Here is a 14,044-nt window from a genome sequence, read left to right on the forward strand (position 1 = left end):
AGTATATTCTTCACCTTTCAAAGTCCTGGTCGTGGCTATATGAAGAGGTAGTCCAAGTTTCAGTCAAAGACTTTATTTAGTCAAGTCTTTGTTTCTATTTCCAATGTCTTGTTTTTAGCACATTTTTCTTTGGATCTCTACAACTTGTAATCCTATAAATAAGGCCTTAGAGCCACGAAATAAAACAGATTGTTTTTCCTTTTTTATGAGTTTCTCTCATTGTTCTTTGTTTAGAACACTTCTTAGTTTCTTGGTGAGGTTATCTCCAAGTTTCGAACCTTCTTTTGTTGGACCGGTGCGTCACATCCGGCAACGATCGAAGTCTGGTAGTATCTTTGGGCTATTCCGCAACCCTTAGTGTCACCCCTCGATCCATCAGTTCTCAATCCCCTCGGATCTGAGTTCATATCAACCATACCGAAAGAGTGATCCCGTTTTAGGCGTATCACTTCCTGTGGTGAAATGTCGCAACTAGGTTTTCGATTTCCTCAAAAAATGTGGTGTTTACATAAGCGTTGGCCATAGGAGCAGTCACTGCTGGAGATGTTTTACCAGCATTATTGTGTGCTGCGAGTTTGTCTTTCATATTCCCATACATCGTTTTGATCAAGCGTTTTGTGGCCATGAGTTAGAGTAATTCGTACCCTCCCCTCCTTCTAGCGCCAAACTGTGGAAACCGAAATTCACACCGTCGATTTCCGTAATCGAAGGAAAGTCAAGAAACCTTAACTTTCCCTAAGGTCTCGGACTCTCTGCAAAAGCCAACGACAAGTGACAAAATAAATGCGGAAAATATGAAAAGACAATAAAACGAATTTATGGAGAAAGTATCTTTATTTCGAATCCGCGTAAGAGCGTTGCGATTATTACAAAAGAATATAAAGGCTTCGGCCGTGGAGACAACGTTAGAAATAGTGATGTCATGGACACAACGTTAGAAATCGTGATGTCGTGGAGAAAACGTGTAAATGTTATGACACTGTTCACATTAGACAGCGTGATGTCGTGGAGACAACGTGATGTGGCGTGAACGTGTGAATGAAGTGGCAGATCACGCATGGACCGTTGTCGGTAACGTGATTGCGTGAAGGCGTTGAACTCACGGGTACCGATGGAGGTGGTGAGCTCTCACGCGACAACATGAGGAACACAGATACTGATTTGGGTGGTGTGGTCTAATGTTGGCACCGTCGGGGTTTATCTTCGTTTCTTGTTTCTTGCTTTTACTTTATTGGATGTTTAAGTTAGAACTTATGCTATGTTGTGTGATGAATGTTGGTGATTGATTTCGGAGCTCCTAGAGCTTCACTCATTGAGTATTTGTCGAAATACTCAGCCCTCCTTTCTTTTCAAGTGAGTTCGAGGAAGTGCAGGAGTAATCGTCTCGGTGTGGTGATGGTTTTTGTGTTGTTGGATTTTCTTTAAGTTATTTCATTTTAAGACTTCGTGATTTGGTTTTAAGCGTATCCTATTCGTTTTAGTACGATTTTGTAAGAGAATGAGAATGAGATTTACATTGACTTTTTTAAGTGTTTTTTGTTGATGAAGGCAATGTGAATTCATGCCGTTTCGGTTAAGCGAGATACGTGCATGAACGTTAATTACTCACCAAGTATAATTATGATAGGAGTAGAGTGCTCAAGTACTCAGTCTCATTATGCTCTTAGTCGCTGACGTAATAGTTAACTAAACAAGGCTGGGAATAAGTTAGCTAGCTGTATATTATTTCGTTACCACCCTATTGTTTGTTTATTATTGATACTAAAATGTTGGATGAAATAAATCAATAGAACATTTTAATATTGATTTTTGTTCCGTAACTTTGATATCTCAGGTGACATTTTTCAAATGCGGCGGTTTTGTCCTAGGACTAGGCATGAGCCACAACGTGTTTGATGGAGTCGCGGCTTCGGAATTTCTCAACTCATGGTGTGAGACGGCCAAGGGCTTCCCCTTAACTGTCCCACCTTTTTTGAACCGTACCATTCCCCGGCAACGAAACCCATCCAAAATCGAGTTCCCACACAATGAGTTTGCGGAAATTGAAGATATTTCTTGAATCAGTAAACTCTACGATGACGAAAAACTTGTCTACAGATCGTTTCTCTTTGAATCCCAAAACCTAGAGAAGCTCAAGACCATGGAAATTGAAGAATATATTAATGATAACAATAAGGTTACAACATTTCAAGCCTTAACCGGGTTTCTTCGGAAATCACGGTGTGAGGCGCTAGGGTTTAAACCAGACCAACGGGTTAAGCTTCTCTTTGCTGCTGATGGACAGTCAAGATTCATCCTACCTATCCCGATAGGATATTGCGGGAACGGGATTGTGTTAATCGGTTTGGTGACTTCATCTGGAAAATTGGTTGGAAATCCTCTTTCTCATTCGGTTGGTCTAGTTAAGAAATTGGCTGAGTTGGTTACTGACGGTTTCATGAGATCAACTATTGATTACCTGGAGATGAATCAGACCCATCCGAGTTTGAGAGCCACACTTCTGATCACATCATGGTCGAGATTGACACTGCATAAATTGGATTCGGATGGGGCAAACCGATTTTCTCTGGACCGGTCGGTTTACTAGGGAAAGAAGTTATTTTTTTTTACTCCCTTCTCCAGCTATGAAAATATTTGAAGAGCTGATGAAGATTTAAAAGGGATATTATAAGAAAGTTTATAACCAAATAATGATTACTTATACATATTATTTATTTACAGGTATAAGAAAAATAAACAATGCTAAATATATATAGGAAGAAAAATGAATCATTTAATAAAAGAAAAAGAAAAAAATATGCCTAATATCATTTATACATATAAGCCTTTTTATTGTGTCGATTTTAAAATTTTATGCCAGAAATGATGATCAATTCAAGAAAGGAAATTCCATAAAATACATCACTTAGATTTCAATAAACTTGTTGATACCAGTTTTTGCAAGGTTCCAAGCAGTAAAATTGGGTTTCTAAAATACTTTTAACTCAATAAGAAAATATTCTTAAATAATGGCTAATATAATAAATAGAATGATTCAATACAATAAATAGAAAATCTCACACTTTCAAGTTTTACACATATACACAAATACATTATATATTTCTTTTTATAGCCATGGTATAATATAAATTTATAAATTATAAAATAAAAGGTTTACAAAATAGACAAATCACGCGTTTTCACAACGCGGGTCAAAATGTAGTATACTATTAAATATTTAGTTTCATGATTCAACAATAGTTTCATATTTACCTACTCCCATATCAATAACCTTTTTGAACCCGTAATATTTACTATGTAATCCATAATTTTTACCATTTTTCATACCAGTAAATGTACCATTATGAATCTGTACTTTGTAGAGGTTTCATCTACTGTTCTACATTACAAAATCTTTTTCCACAACCATGATTTTATATTTTTTTATCATTTTTTCATGATTTGGCTGGAGTAGGTATGCATAAACCCACCCACCTGGCCACAGCTTATTCAACAACTGTATGTTTCAAATTCTCGTTTGCTTATACATTTTATCATTATATTTAACATTCAAGTTTGAATTCTCGTTAAATTTGAAAAGTTTAGTAAAAAAAGGTTTGAAAAATTTTATTTAAAAAAAAAAGAGTTTAAATTCTCGTTTGCTTACATGTTATCCTATATAGTATACCCCATTAGTTTTATTCATTACTTCATTTTCCACTCTAAAAATAAAATAGAGTTAGAATAAATTTAATTTCATTATGAAATTATTTCATTTAAAAAAAAAAGGAGTTTTACATTGAAAATGATCTTAAAAATAATAGACTTGATTTTTTTTTTTTGCATCCAAGCACCGATATTATCATTATTATTATTATTATTTTTGCTAAGTATTATTAGCGCATCTGAGAGAAATTTTTCTTATTCTTTTCTTTTTCCTTTTTCTTTTAATCTAAGAGCATTGAGGATAGTGCATTCTCGTTCCACGCTTGTGATGTCCAGTTCCTCTGTTTTTACATGTCTTGGACTTGGGGAATGAGTGGAAACAAGATACATTGGTAATGTGATTTTAAAGAAAATCAGGAACAAAAAAAAAAATCATCCTCTTTATGGATGCTAACGGTTGTGTTCATTTCGTATGTTTTCAGTTTTATACGGGTTGATGGTATGACAGTAACGGTTGTTATCTTTTTTACTTTTCAGAAATGTTATTGGGAGATATATGTAATTATGTTATCTTAGGTGTATTTGCGTAAATCACATGTTTATACTTAGGTTAAAAATCTTGTATTTAAGGTGCAGCATTTAGACGTTAATGCTTAGGTTTCTTGACATGATATCAGAGCTATAGCCAAAAATTATTTTGCTTCGTTCGATTCTATGCCACCATGTTATCAAAACTCAATTTTGTTCATTCTCTTTCATTGACCTGAGTATTTCGGTCATTATGTCAAGTACTCCTTTGAATCAATGTCAAAAGATGCAGCTAGTGGAGCCAAAGATTGCTCAACCTTTCTAGATCACAGCTCGAAAACTGCATGAAGAAGGATTGATCCATATGACCTCTCTTCTGGTGATAACCCTGGATCTATCATTTCTTAACCACAACTACGTGGATCCAACTATGACGAATGGGAACTGAACCTTAGTCTTGTGTTACATACAAGGAAAAAGATTGGATTCGCAGATGGGAGTATCCAAAAACCTGCTGAGGATTCAGAAGATCTCGAAGAATGGTGGGAAAATAATGCAATGGTGGTTTTGTGGATTAAAAAAAGTGGCTCCTGATCTGAGTAGCTCTTTGTCTCATCACGAGATAACATATGAATTTTGGACACAACCTCAAAAACGATTCTCTGTAAACAAATGGTCAGTGAATTCAACACTTGTAAACAGAGTTGGCTAATTATAATTGACGCGTATTGGCTGTCGAGACATACTACAGCAAGCTTACAAAGATGTGGACAACGTTAGCTGATTTTCGCAAGATAAGACAGCTGCTGAGAGCGTGAAATAATGTGAAGAGGACAAGATGCATCATCAGATTTTTTTCATGGGCTTAGATGAAACCGTTTTAGGTGCTGTAAAATCTTCGCTTCTCTCTCGTGATCCTCTCCTATATGTTGATGAAGCGTATCAAGTGGTTACTTAAGATGAAGAATCTAAACGAGCAAGCCATTTGATAGAAGAGCGTCATGATGGAGCATGTTTTTATGTACAGACAACTCAACACATACGAACACTGCCTGAGGTTAAGGATCCTATTGAACAGAATCGCTATCTAGCTAAACCAGTGTGTAATCGTTTCTCTGACTCTACTCGCTATCATCGTTTGGTAGGGAGGCTAATATACTTGGCAGTCACTCATCCAGATCTTTCCTATGTTATACATGAGTTGTTTCATTTCATGAGTGATCGCTTTTACTGATCATTGGAAGCAGCTACTCTGTCATACGGTATTTGAAAAGCAGTATGGGACAAGGCATATTCTTCAACGCAGACGCATACTTGAGCATGGTTGCATGGTGTGATTCGGATTGGTCAGCCTGCCCACCATCTCATCGCTCACTCACTGTTTGGTTCATTCAGCTAGGTAACTCAGCGATTTCTTGGAAATTTCAAAAACAACGAACAGTTTCACACTCGTCCACGGAAGCAGGAAAGCCTGATTTTACCGATTCCTAGCATGAAGGTAACGAATCGAAGCATGAAGATAATGAATCAAAGCATGAAAGTAGAAAATTCAAACATGATGGGATCAAAATCGGAAAGTACGATCCATCCAGTCGAGCTTGTCTAGGTGCCTTTGCTATGAAAGATCACGGTTAGGTAACTACCCATGACTATCTATCCTAAAATGAAGGAACCATCCAGCATATTCTAGTTATCATTGCGACTCATTTTGACTCGAAATTTTTTTGAAACAAGTCCCACTCTAGCATCGTATAACCATGCTCTAAAGCCACCTTCTGTGACACCCCCGATAGATGACAAGAAATGACATGGTCGATGTTCCTCGATGGTCGATCCGAGGTTCTTAGAATACTTCCGATCGTCTTAGACCAACAACCAAAGAACAGGAATGCTCCTATTGGATATCACTCTAGGATTTTCAATCCGACAAAGGAATACCCGATAGTTAGTTCGTTCGGACAAGGACTAATATCATATGGAACTCTTACTTTAAAATAAATCTTTATACATTATATATCATTCAAAATCATCTTACAAAATTTGTTATAAATTAACTTCGAGGTTTTCGGTCAACAAATCTTATACATAAGAAATATCAAAACCACTTTGCAAGAATAATAAAACTACCTCTGGTTAATTATATTCCTTTCATCCTAGAGTAAGGTCTCTTGTCTATTGGTCCCCTGCATCACAAATGAGTCATGAGTAACTATTTTACTTAGTGAGTCTAATCCCGCACCCCAACTTTTGTAGCCCTGAAATCCGTGGTTCAACCAGAGTCCCACCAATCCTTTTGACATCAGCGACAGACGTTCAGTCTAAGGAGTCTATCTCGACAACCAGAAGGAGTTTTCTATGAAACCAATTTTACAAGAAGGATAACTCATCAAGGAGTCATTAAGGCTTGTAATTTCAAGAGAAGCTTCATGGATCAGAAAATTAAGAATTTTACAAGTCAGAGGTTTCTCAGCACGTCCATCTGCGAATACCCGACTTTAGAAGGAAATTCAAGCCCAAGGAAGTAGCAGCCTGAACCAAATCCCTTCATAGGATTCAAGATGGATCTCTAAGATTTCCAACAAGCCCAATTTGAGGAGAAATAGACACGGAAATCAGAATTTATGATCCAATTGCCAGAACCGGCCAAACTTGTTCTACACTTGCCTCAATTGGAAGCTAACCGGTTCAATCAGCTTCAAACAAGACATTGGCGACCAGGAGATCAATCTATACTTTTAGGAAATCTATCCAGTGATTCAGAATATTCAGACAAGTCAGTTCCATGCACCAGCCAACGTTTGATCAGGAGGATCCTCATGTACACAAACCTGCCTTATTTGGACCAAACCAACATTAATGTCCAACAGCTCTTTTTCTATCAAGCTATGGACGAGATAAGAACATATCAATCATACAACAAGGTCCCAAGGAAGCTCTATTATCCATTACAACCGTCCAGGTTCAACAAAAATGAAGTTTCTCACTTGAAGCCAAAATCCCATAAAAGGCTCCAACGGCTAGTTTCACATTTCGTTACTTTGCTTGATTTATTTCCTTCTTTCCTTCTTATGAACGTTAGACTTAGTTTCCAGAGCATTATATAATCTCTTAAATAGCCACTGAAAAGATTACCCTCAATCACCAAGTTAATAAAAAGTTTATTCATTTTTTATCAAAGATTGCTCTTTGTATAAAATATCGGTCTTTAGAATACAAAGATAGATTCTTTGCTGTTCTATTGATTTCGTGAGTCTAGTTTGTTTCTGAAAATCAAACAAGCTTAGTACACAGATTTAAATAGTCAATCACAACGTTCCATCACACCATCAGACTGAGAGATTCAATCAAACCTTCATCCGCAAATCCACTTCAGTTCATCTTCTAATCCAGCTGAGAGTCATACACATCCAACAGCTTGAGTCTGACATATATATCCCTTTTCATTCATTTTATTATTCCTGTTATTGTTATTATCATCATAATCTCGTTCGTTCTCCTTTGTTTCAGGTTACCAAGTCAAAACCCGGCGATATCGACCAATCCGCCACATCTTTGGTCGATCCGATTTAAGCTTGGTTCCACCATTCAACCAATTCTTATGTTACCCATATGTGCCTACAAAATTTTGGTATCAGATCTCAAGCTCCTGAATCTGGTCCATTCTATCATTGCATCATTCATATTTGTTTGCATTTGTTTTTAACTAAAATCGAAAATCCATTAAAAAAAATTGTCTTTTTGTTTCAAGTTTTGTCTCTTCATTTTTATGTTCTTGCTGTTCATCATATTTTAAAACCACGAAAAATAAAAAGAAAGATGTGTTTGATTCATGTTACTTGCACTTAGTTTCGGAATTCTTGTTAGTTTCTTTTTTGTTTTGTTTCCATAATCAAAAATCCCATTAAAATTGCCATTTTGAATTTGTTTCCTTTGTTTGCTGATCCTTCAAAAAAAAAAAAAATCATTCTATTTATTATTTCATATCATATTAGTTGATCCATTTCGTGCCTGCATTATAAGAAAAAAAAATAAAGAGCATTGTTTTTAGTTTATATCATTTGCATTTTGTTAGTTTAATTGTTGCATCTTAAGAAAATTCAAACAAAAAATATCAGTATTAGTTTGCTTTCCATATTTTCTTTAAATTTGTATTTATTATCATCTCATATTGTTTCATTTCGAGATTGCATTGAGAAAACCAAAAGACAAATCATTTTAGTATAGTTATTTCATTTCGGTTCATAATTGCATATTTTCTCGGTTTAGTTTAAATAGTTTGCATTATTCATTTCGTTTTACTAGAACTTCCCACATCTTCACTTGATCTTTAAGATTGATTTCAGGGATAAATAGGAGAGGCAGCACACGGCCAAGCTCTAATGGCCTCTCAAAAACAACTACTGATTGCTATGCGAGAATTAGAAGATCAAATGTCCCGGTTAGAAGAAAGAAGCAATATGTCTAGGAGAAAGACACAAGGCCGACGACCACCACATGGAGAAACAAGATTTGGAGATGCACCAGAAGCTGGCTATGTTGAGCCCAAGCCACTGGATCCTTCATGGATCACCTCACACCAAACTTCTTGCACTCATGAATACTTAACTCATTCTTATCTTGATTTTAAATCTACTAATGATGTTAAGATATTTTTTTTTTCAGGAAGTACTTGGAAAGATGAATAATTTTATTGGGAAAGAATCGCGGATGATTGGTTTTCATACCATGGCGTGCCACAGAATGAAAGGCTAAGACAAGCCATCAAACAACTCTCCAGAAAGGCATTCTCATGGTGGAAAAGAGTACATTCTGCACAAGGTAAAAGTCCAGAAGAGGTTGTCACCAACTGGGAAGATCTTAAAGATGTCATGATCAGGAAATATGTGTCATCACGTCCCTCACCAGAAGTCAGAGAAAGATACCCAAGAAGGTTTTCAAGCGAACGGGTCATGATCAGGAAGTATGTGACTACACTTCGCACGCAAGAAACCAGAAGAAAATATCCAAGGAGATTTTCAAATGGTGTGTCCAAAGAGGCAAAGAAAGTTGTGCCAAAAGAAGGCCATAAAAGCTTGATCCAACAAGACCAGATTCGGCCAAGCCAGAGACACACGACTATGTATGATCAATACCAACCTGATGAGGAGGTCCATGGAGAAGAAGAGATTTGTCGGCCAAGACACGTTGACCAGACCCAGAGAAAAATCAGACAAACCGAAATCTCAAGCAAAGGCTATGGTAAGTCCTATACTTGATAAATTTGTTTATAAATCATCTCCCACTTGTATGTGTTACTTGTCTTTGTCAAGGGATGTTAAAACAGGTCCTGAGGTCCAGAAAGACAAGATCTCAATATCCTTGTTGGAATCAAAAGTTGTCCATAATTTATGTCCAAGGAATAAAGAGATTCCAAACCAAAAGAAAGAAGAAGAAACAAGCCAAGGTAAGTCTTCTAACTCTAAAGATTTAAAAGATCAGACATGTTATAGATTTCATAAAAGAGGACACTTTGCTGTAGTTTGTCCAACTAAACAAGCATTGATAGAAACATCACTAGAAAAGAAAACAGATTTATCTATGAAATGTGATAGTTTTAATCAATCTGATTTATTGGTTCCAAATTCTTGTGTATGCACTTGTCTCTGTAAAAAGGTCTTGTAACAGGTATTGAGGAACCAAACGAAGAAGAACCATCAGTAGTAACATACGTGATGGACCAGAAGATAGTTCAAGATACAAAGCTGTCCATGTTGCTTAAAGAAGCAAAACCGGTCATAAGAGTATCCCACCAAAGTAAGTGTCTAACACCACCTTTGAATACTTGTACTGACGTGTGTGGTCTTGGTACATGGAGAAAAAAATGAAAGATATAAGCTTATTGAAGTTCCAGAGAAAGAACCAGACCCTAAGTTCAGCCATGAACCCACTCCCAAGTGGAAACCGAAAATTGAACAATGTGTTGTTCAAATACCAAGGCTTAAGGTATGTTTCACACTAGACCATAATTTTCTTACTAAATCCATGACAAGATTAATGCACTTGATTTTTTCCCAAGAAGTTGAGATTATTTCAGGTTGCAAAGAATAAAGCTTCAAAGAAATCCCACCAGATTATCTTATGTTGCTAAGAGGATCAACTCCAAAGAAGATCAGAAATGTGGCCACAAAAAATTTGAAGGACCATCCAATCCATAAGATAAGAAATGAAAATTTTGAGAAAAGAGGCGTAATCCATTCCTATTTTTTCAAAGGAGAACCACCTGATACACAACCCATTCCCAAACCGAAACAATTTCAAGGTAAGGCTTTAGAATCTCAAAAGAGAATAAAAGCTGACTTTCTCTCTCTTGGTACAGGTTATATAGTTTCGAGGTAGAAACTTTGTCAAGAGCGAGGGTATGTTGTAGCCCTGAAATCCGTGGTTCAACCAGTCTCACCAATCCTTCCAAATCGGTCACCTAGGAGATACCAGCGACAGACGTTCAGTCCTAGGAGTCTATCTCGATAACCAGAAGGCGTTTGTCTATGAAACCAAATTTACAAGAAGGCTAACTCATCAAGGAGTCATTGAGGCTTGGAATTTCAAGAGAAGCTTCATGGATCAGAAATTTATGAATTTTACAAGTCAGAGGTTTCTCATCCTGTCCATCTGCGAGTACCCGACTTTAGAAGGAGATTCAAGCCCAGGAAAGAGAGGCCTGAACCAAAGCACATAATAGGATTCAGGAGGTATCTCTCATATTTCCAGAAAGCCCAATTTGAGGAGAATTGGACACGGAAATCAGAAGTTATGATCCAATTGCTAAAACCGGCCAAACCAGTTCTACACTTGCCTCATTTGGAAGCTTACCAGTTCAATCACCTTCAAACAAGACATTGGCGACCTGGAGATCAATCTATACATTTAGGAAGTCTATCCAGTGATTCAGAAGAGTCAGACAAGTCAGTTCATGCACCAGCCAACATTTGATTAGGAGGATCCTCATTAACACAACCCTGCCTTATTTGTCTATCAAGCTATGGACGATTTCAGAACATATAAATCATGCAAGAAGGTCTCAAGGAAGCTCTTTTATCCATGAAAACCGTTCAGGTTCAAGAAGAATGAAGTTTCTCACTTGGAGCCAAAATCCCATAAAAGGCTCCAACGGCTAGTTTCCGATGTTGTTACTTTGCTTGATTTGTTTCCTTCTTTCCTTCTTATGAACATTATACTTAGTTTCCAGAGCATTATATAATCTCTTAGATATCCATTGTAAAGATTACCCTCAATCACCAAGTTAATAAAAAGTTTATTCAGTTTTTATCAAAGATTGTTCTTTGTATAAAATATCGGTCTTTAGGATTCAAAGAGAGAATCTTTGCTCTTCTATTGATTTAATGAGTCTAGTTTGTTTGTGAAAATCAAACAAGATTAGTACACAGATTCAGAGAGTCAATCACAATGTTCCATCACACCATCAGACTGAGAGATTCAATCAAACCTTCATCCGCAAATCCACTTCGGTCCATCTTCTAATCAAGCTGAAAGTGATACACATCCAGCAGCTTGATTCTGCCATATATATCCCCTTTCATTCATTTTATTATTCCTGTTATTGTTATTATCATCATAATCTCGTTCGTTTTCCTTTGTTTCAGGTTATCAAGTCATAATCCGGCCATATCGACCAATCCGCCACATCTTTGGTCGATCCGATTTAAGCTTGGTTCCACCATTCAACCAATTCTTAGGTTACCCCCCTGTGCCTACAACACCAACACATATCAATAATATTCTGAGCAATCAAATTCATTTGTATGCAGTGGAAATATATTTCATAACTAATAAAATATATATAAGGCCTACCATTCCGTCAATGTGAATCTTACCATAAACATCACTTCCACGACACCTGCTATTCACTCATACTTATAATATATATATATATATATATATAGACTAAACCCGGAAAACCACCAAGGCTAACCGAGCCTAGCGGGGAAATAAATATAACCATCATCTCCATTAGATATTCTAAGATCGAACATCTAAAGCTGTATGAAGTTACACGGCCTCCAGGGTGTGACACCATCATCGTGACCTTGTTTCGTATCGCAGGAACAATTCCCGGTAATGCGGGAACTTTCGAGAGAGTGAGTATACAATAAGACTTCACATGATTTATACTCATATATTTAATAATATACATATATATAATAATATACATATATATATACATATATATATATATATATATATTCGTACTTGAGAACAAATACTAAAGTTCGGAATAAACCTCTACGAACATTCATATATATTTATTTAGTGTTTACGCTAAGTACACACCTCACCAATTCAATATTGATCAAGAGACAAGTCTATCAATCATCTACATTCAGTACGTTCAATCAAGAAATATTCATTCACTATTCATCAACAATCTATCTAGACTCACCTGAGATTGGCTAAAGAAGACTAGACTCGAACTCAACTGAACGTTCACCACTTGCTGATCACTCCTAAAACAAAATGAGGATAAGTCGTGATCCGACTGGTCCAACTACCCTCTTTGACCATCTGAACTCAAACCTGATCGGATGGAACACAAAGCTTAATCAGTTTGGTCTAAGGTGGGGTTTCCTGAATGGTTAAAACAGAATCGATCATGACCACTATGCTAGATACAACTGATCAAGGCAGGACATAATGGAAAAGATTCAGTCAATCAGTTCAGTTCACTTCGGTTCAAACTGAATTCAGTTTGTTTCTGAAGAAAAAACTAAGATCAATTCCTAACTGCTCGGTTAGATAAGCTTAGGTCCTAACAATTCGGTTCTACTCTAAACAGATCAGTTTAAGACAATTTCAAACTATACTAAGCTCATCTCAGATAAGATCAGTTCAGAACAAGAACAAATCAGTTCGGCCAAATCCAATCAGTTCATAAAGGCTTAGCTAGCTGTTCTCTGAAACTGATTCAATCATAAACCAAATAAAACTGCACAGTACAAGAGCTTAGATAACTAATCTAGACAGGTTACTCAACCCACAACACACGGTTCTATTCTGAACATGGATGAATCAAGAGGCTGAAGCTTACCATAAGAATTCACGGTTAGATGATCTCAGATGGTGCTCTCCTCCAAGCTTAGCTCACGGCTGAACCGATTAAAAAGAGAGATCAAGGTTCGGTTCAGATCAGAAACAGAACAAGAGCTAGGGTTTATTCTGGATATCTCATCTTCTTCTTCCACAACGTCCTAGCTGTGGTCTGAGGTTGAATATTAAATCACCAGAAATTTTCTCTTGATTTTTCTCTTATTTTTCTCTCAATCTCTCACAATTTTTCTCTGGTTTTTCTTGCAGGTTATGGACGACCAGAAGAGAGAATATGGTGTTTTATATCATAAGGAGTTACTTCAGATTTGGGTTTTACTCAGCACAAAGAAATTCTGAGAGAGGACATGTGGAGAGCAGCTTCACCATTTTCAGCAGCCAAGTAGCTGTCTTTTCCCTGATATGAAGAAAGCTCCCATCAGACATGTGCTCCTCACATGTTCTGGTCCAGCAAGGAAGCAAGCAGGTGAAAATCATGTGCATCGTACATGACCGGCCAAGCAGCGGAATGGTCTTTTCGGGAAGTTTTTGACCAAACGTTTTCCGTCCATCGAATCTCGTCTTACTTTTGGATAAACTCGTCCAGCTTAAATAAAACTCATTCATTTAATTAACACTCGGTCAGAACTATCGACCACAAGACAGTTCAGTTGAGACATTAATTCATCGGTCGATTTTATTTTAAATACTAACCAAACAATTTTCAAACTGGTCGAGAGCGATTTTCTCGACCAAAAATTCATTTGCTTGTGAGGGTTATTACATTATCCCC

At 36.8% G+C, this 14,044-nt stretch overlaps 1 protein-coding gene and 1 long non-coding RNA gene across 2 annotated transcripts in view; one reads left to right on the forward strand and one right to left on the reverse strand.

Moving 5' to 3' along the window:
- LOC106335302 (omega-hydroxypalmitate O-feruloyl transferase) overlaps positions 1-10,548 on the forward strand; it is a 33,792-nt gene extending 23,244 nt beyond the window's left edge. Inside the window, 6 exon segments of the mRNA XM_013773790.1 lie at positions 1,835-2,534; positions 2,537-2,595; positions 8,913-9,411; positions 9,497-9,616; positions 9,838-9,966; positions 10,529-10,548. Coding sequence (XP_013629244.1) covers positions 1,835-2,534; positions 2,537-2,595; positions 8,913-9,411; positions 9,497-9,616; positions 9,838-9,966; positions 10,529-10,548 — 1,527 coding nt within the window.
- A 1,047-nt stretch (positions 10,549-11,595) lies between these two features.
- On the reverse strand, positions 11,596-13,624 carry LOC106296938. The gene is made up of 3 exons (XR_001261344.1): positions 13,256-13,624; positions 12,611-12,744; positions 11,596-11,921 (listed from the first exon to the last, which is right to left on the reverse strand). It is a non-coding gene; the product is annotated as an uncharacterized LOC106296938 (long non-coding RNA).
- Between the last annotated feature and the right edge of the window lie 420 nt (positions 13,625-14,044).

Source organism: Brassica oleracea, chromosome C1 (genome assembly GCF_000695525.1).
Source record: "Brassica oleracea var. oleracea cultivar TO1000 chromosome C1, BOL, whole genome shotgun sequence".
Classification (NCBI taxonomy): domain Eukaryota; kingdom Viridiplantae; phylum Streptophyta; class Magnoliopsida; order Brassicales; family Brassicaceae; genus Brassica; species Brassica oleracea.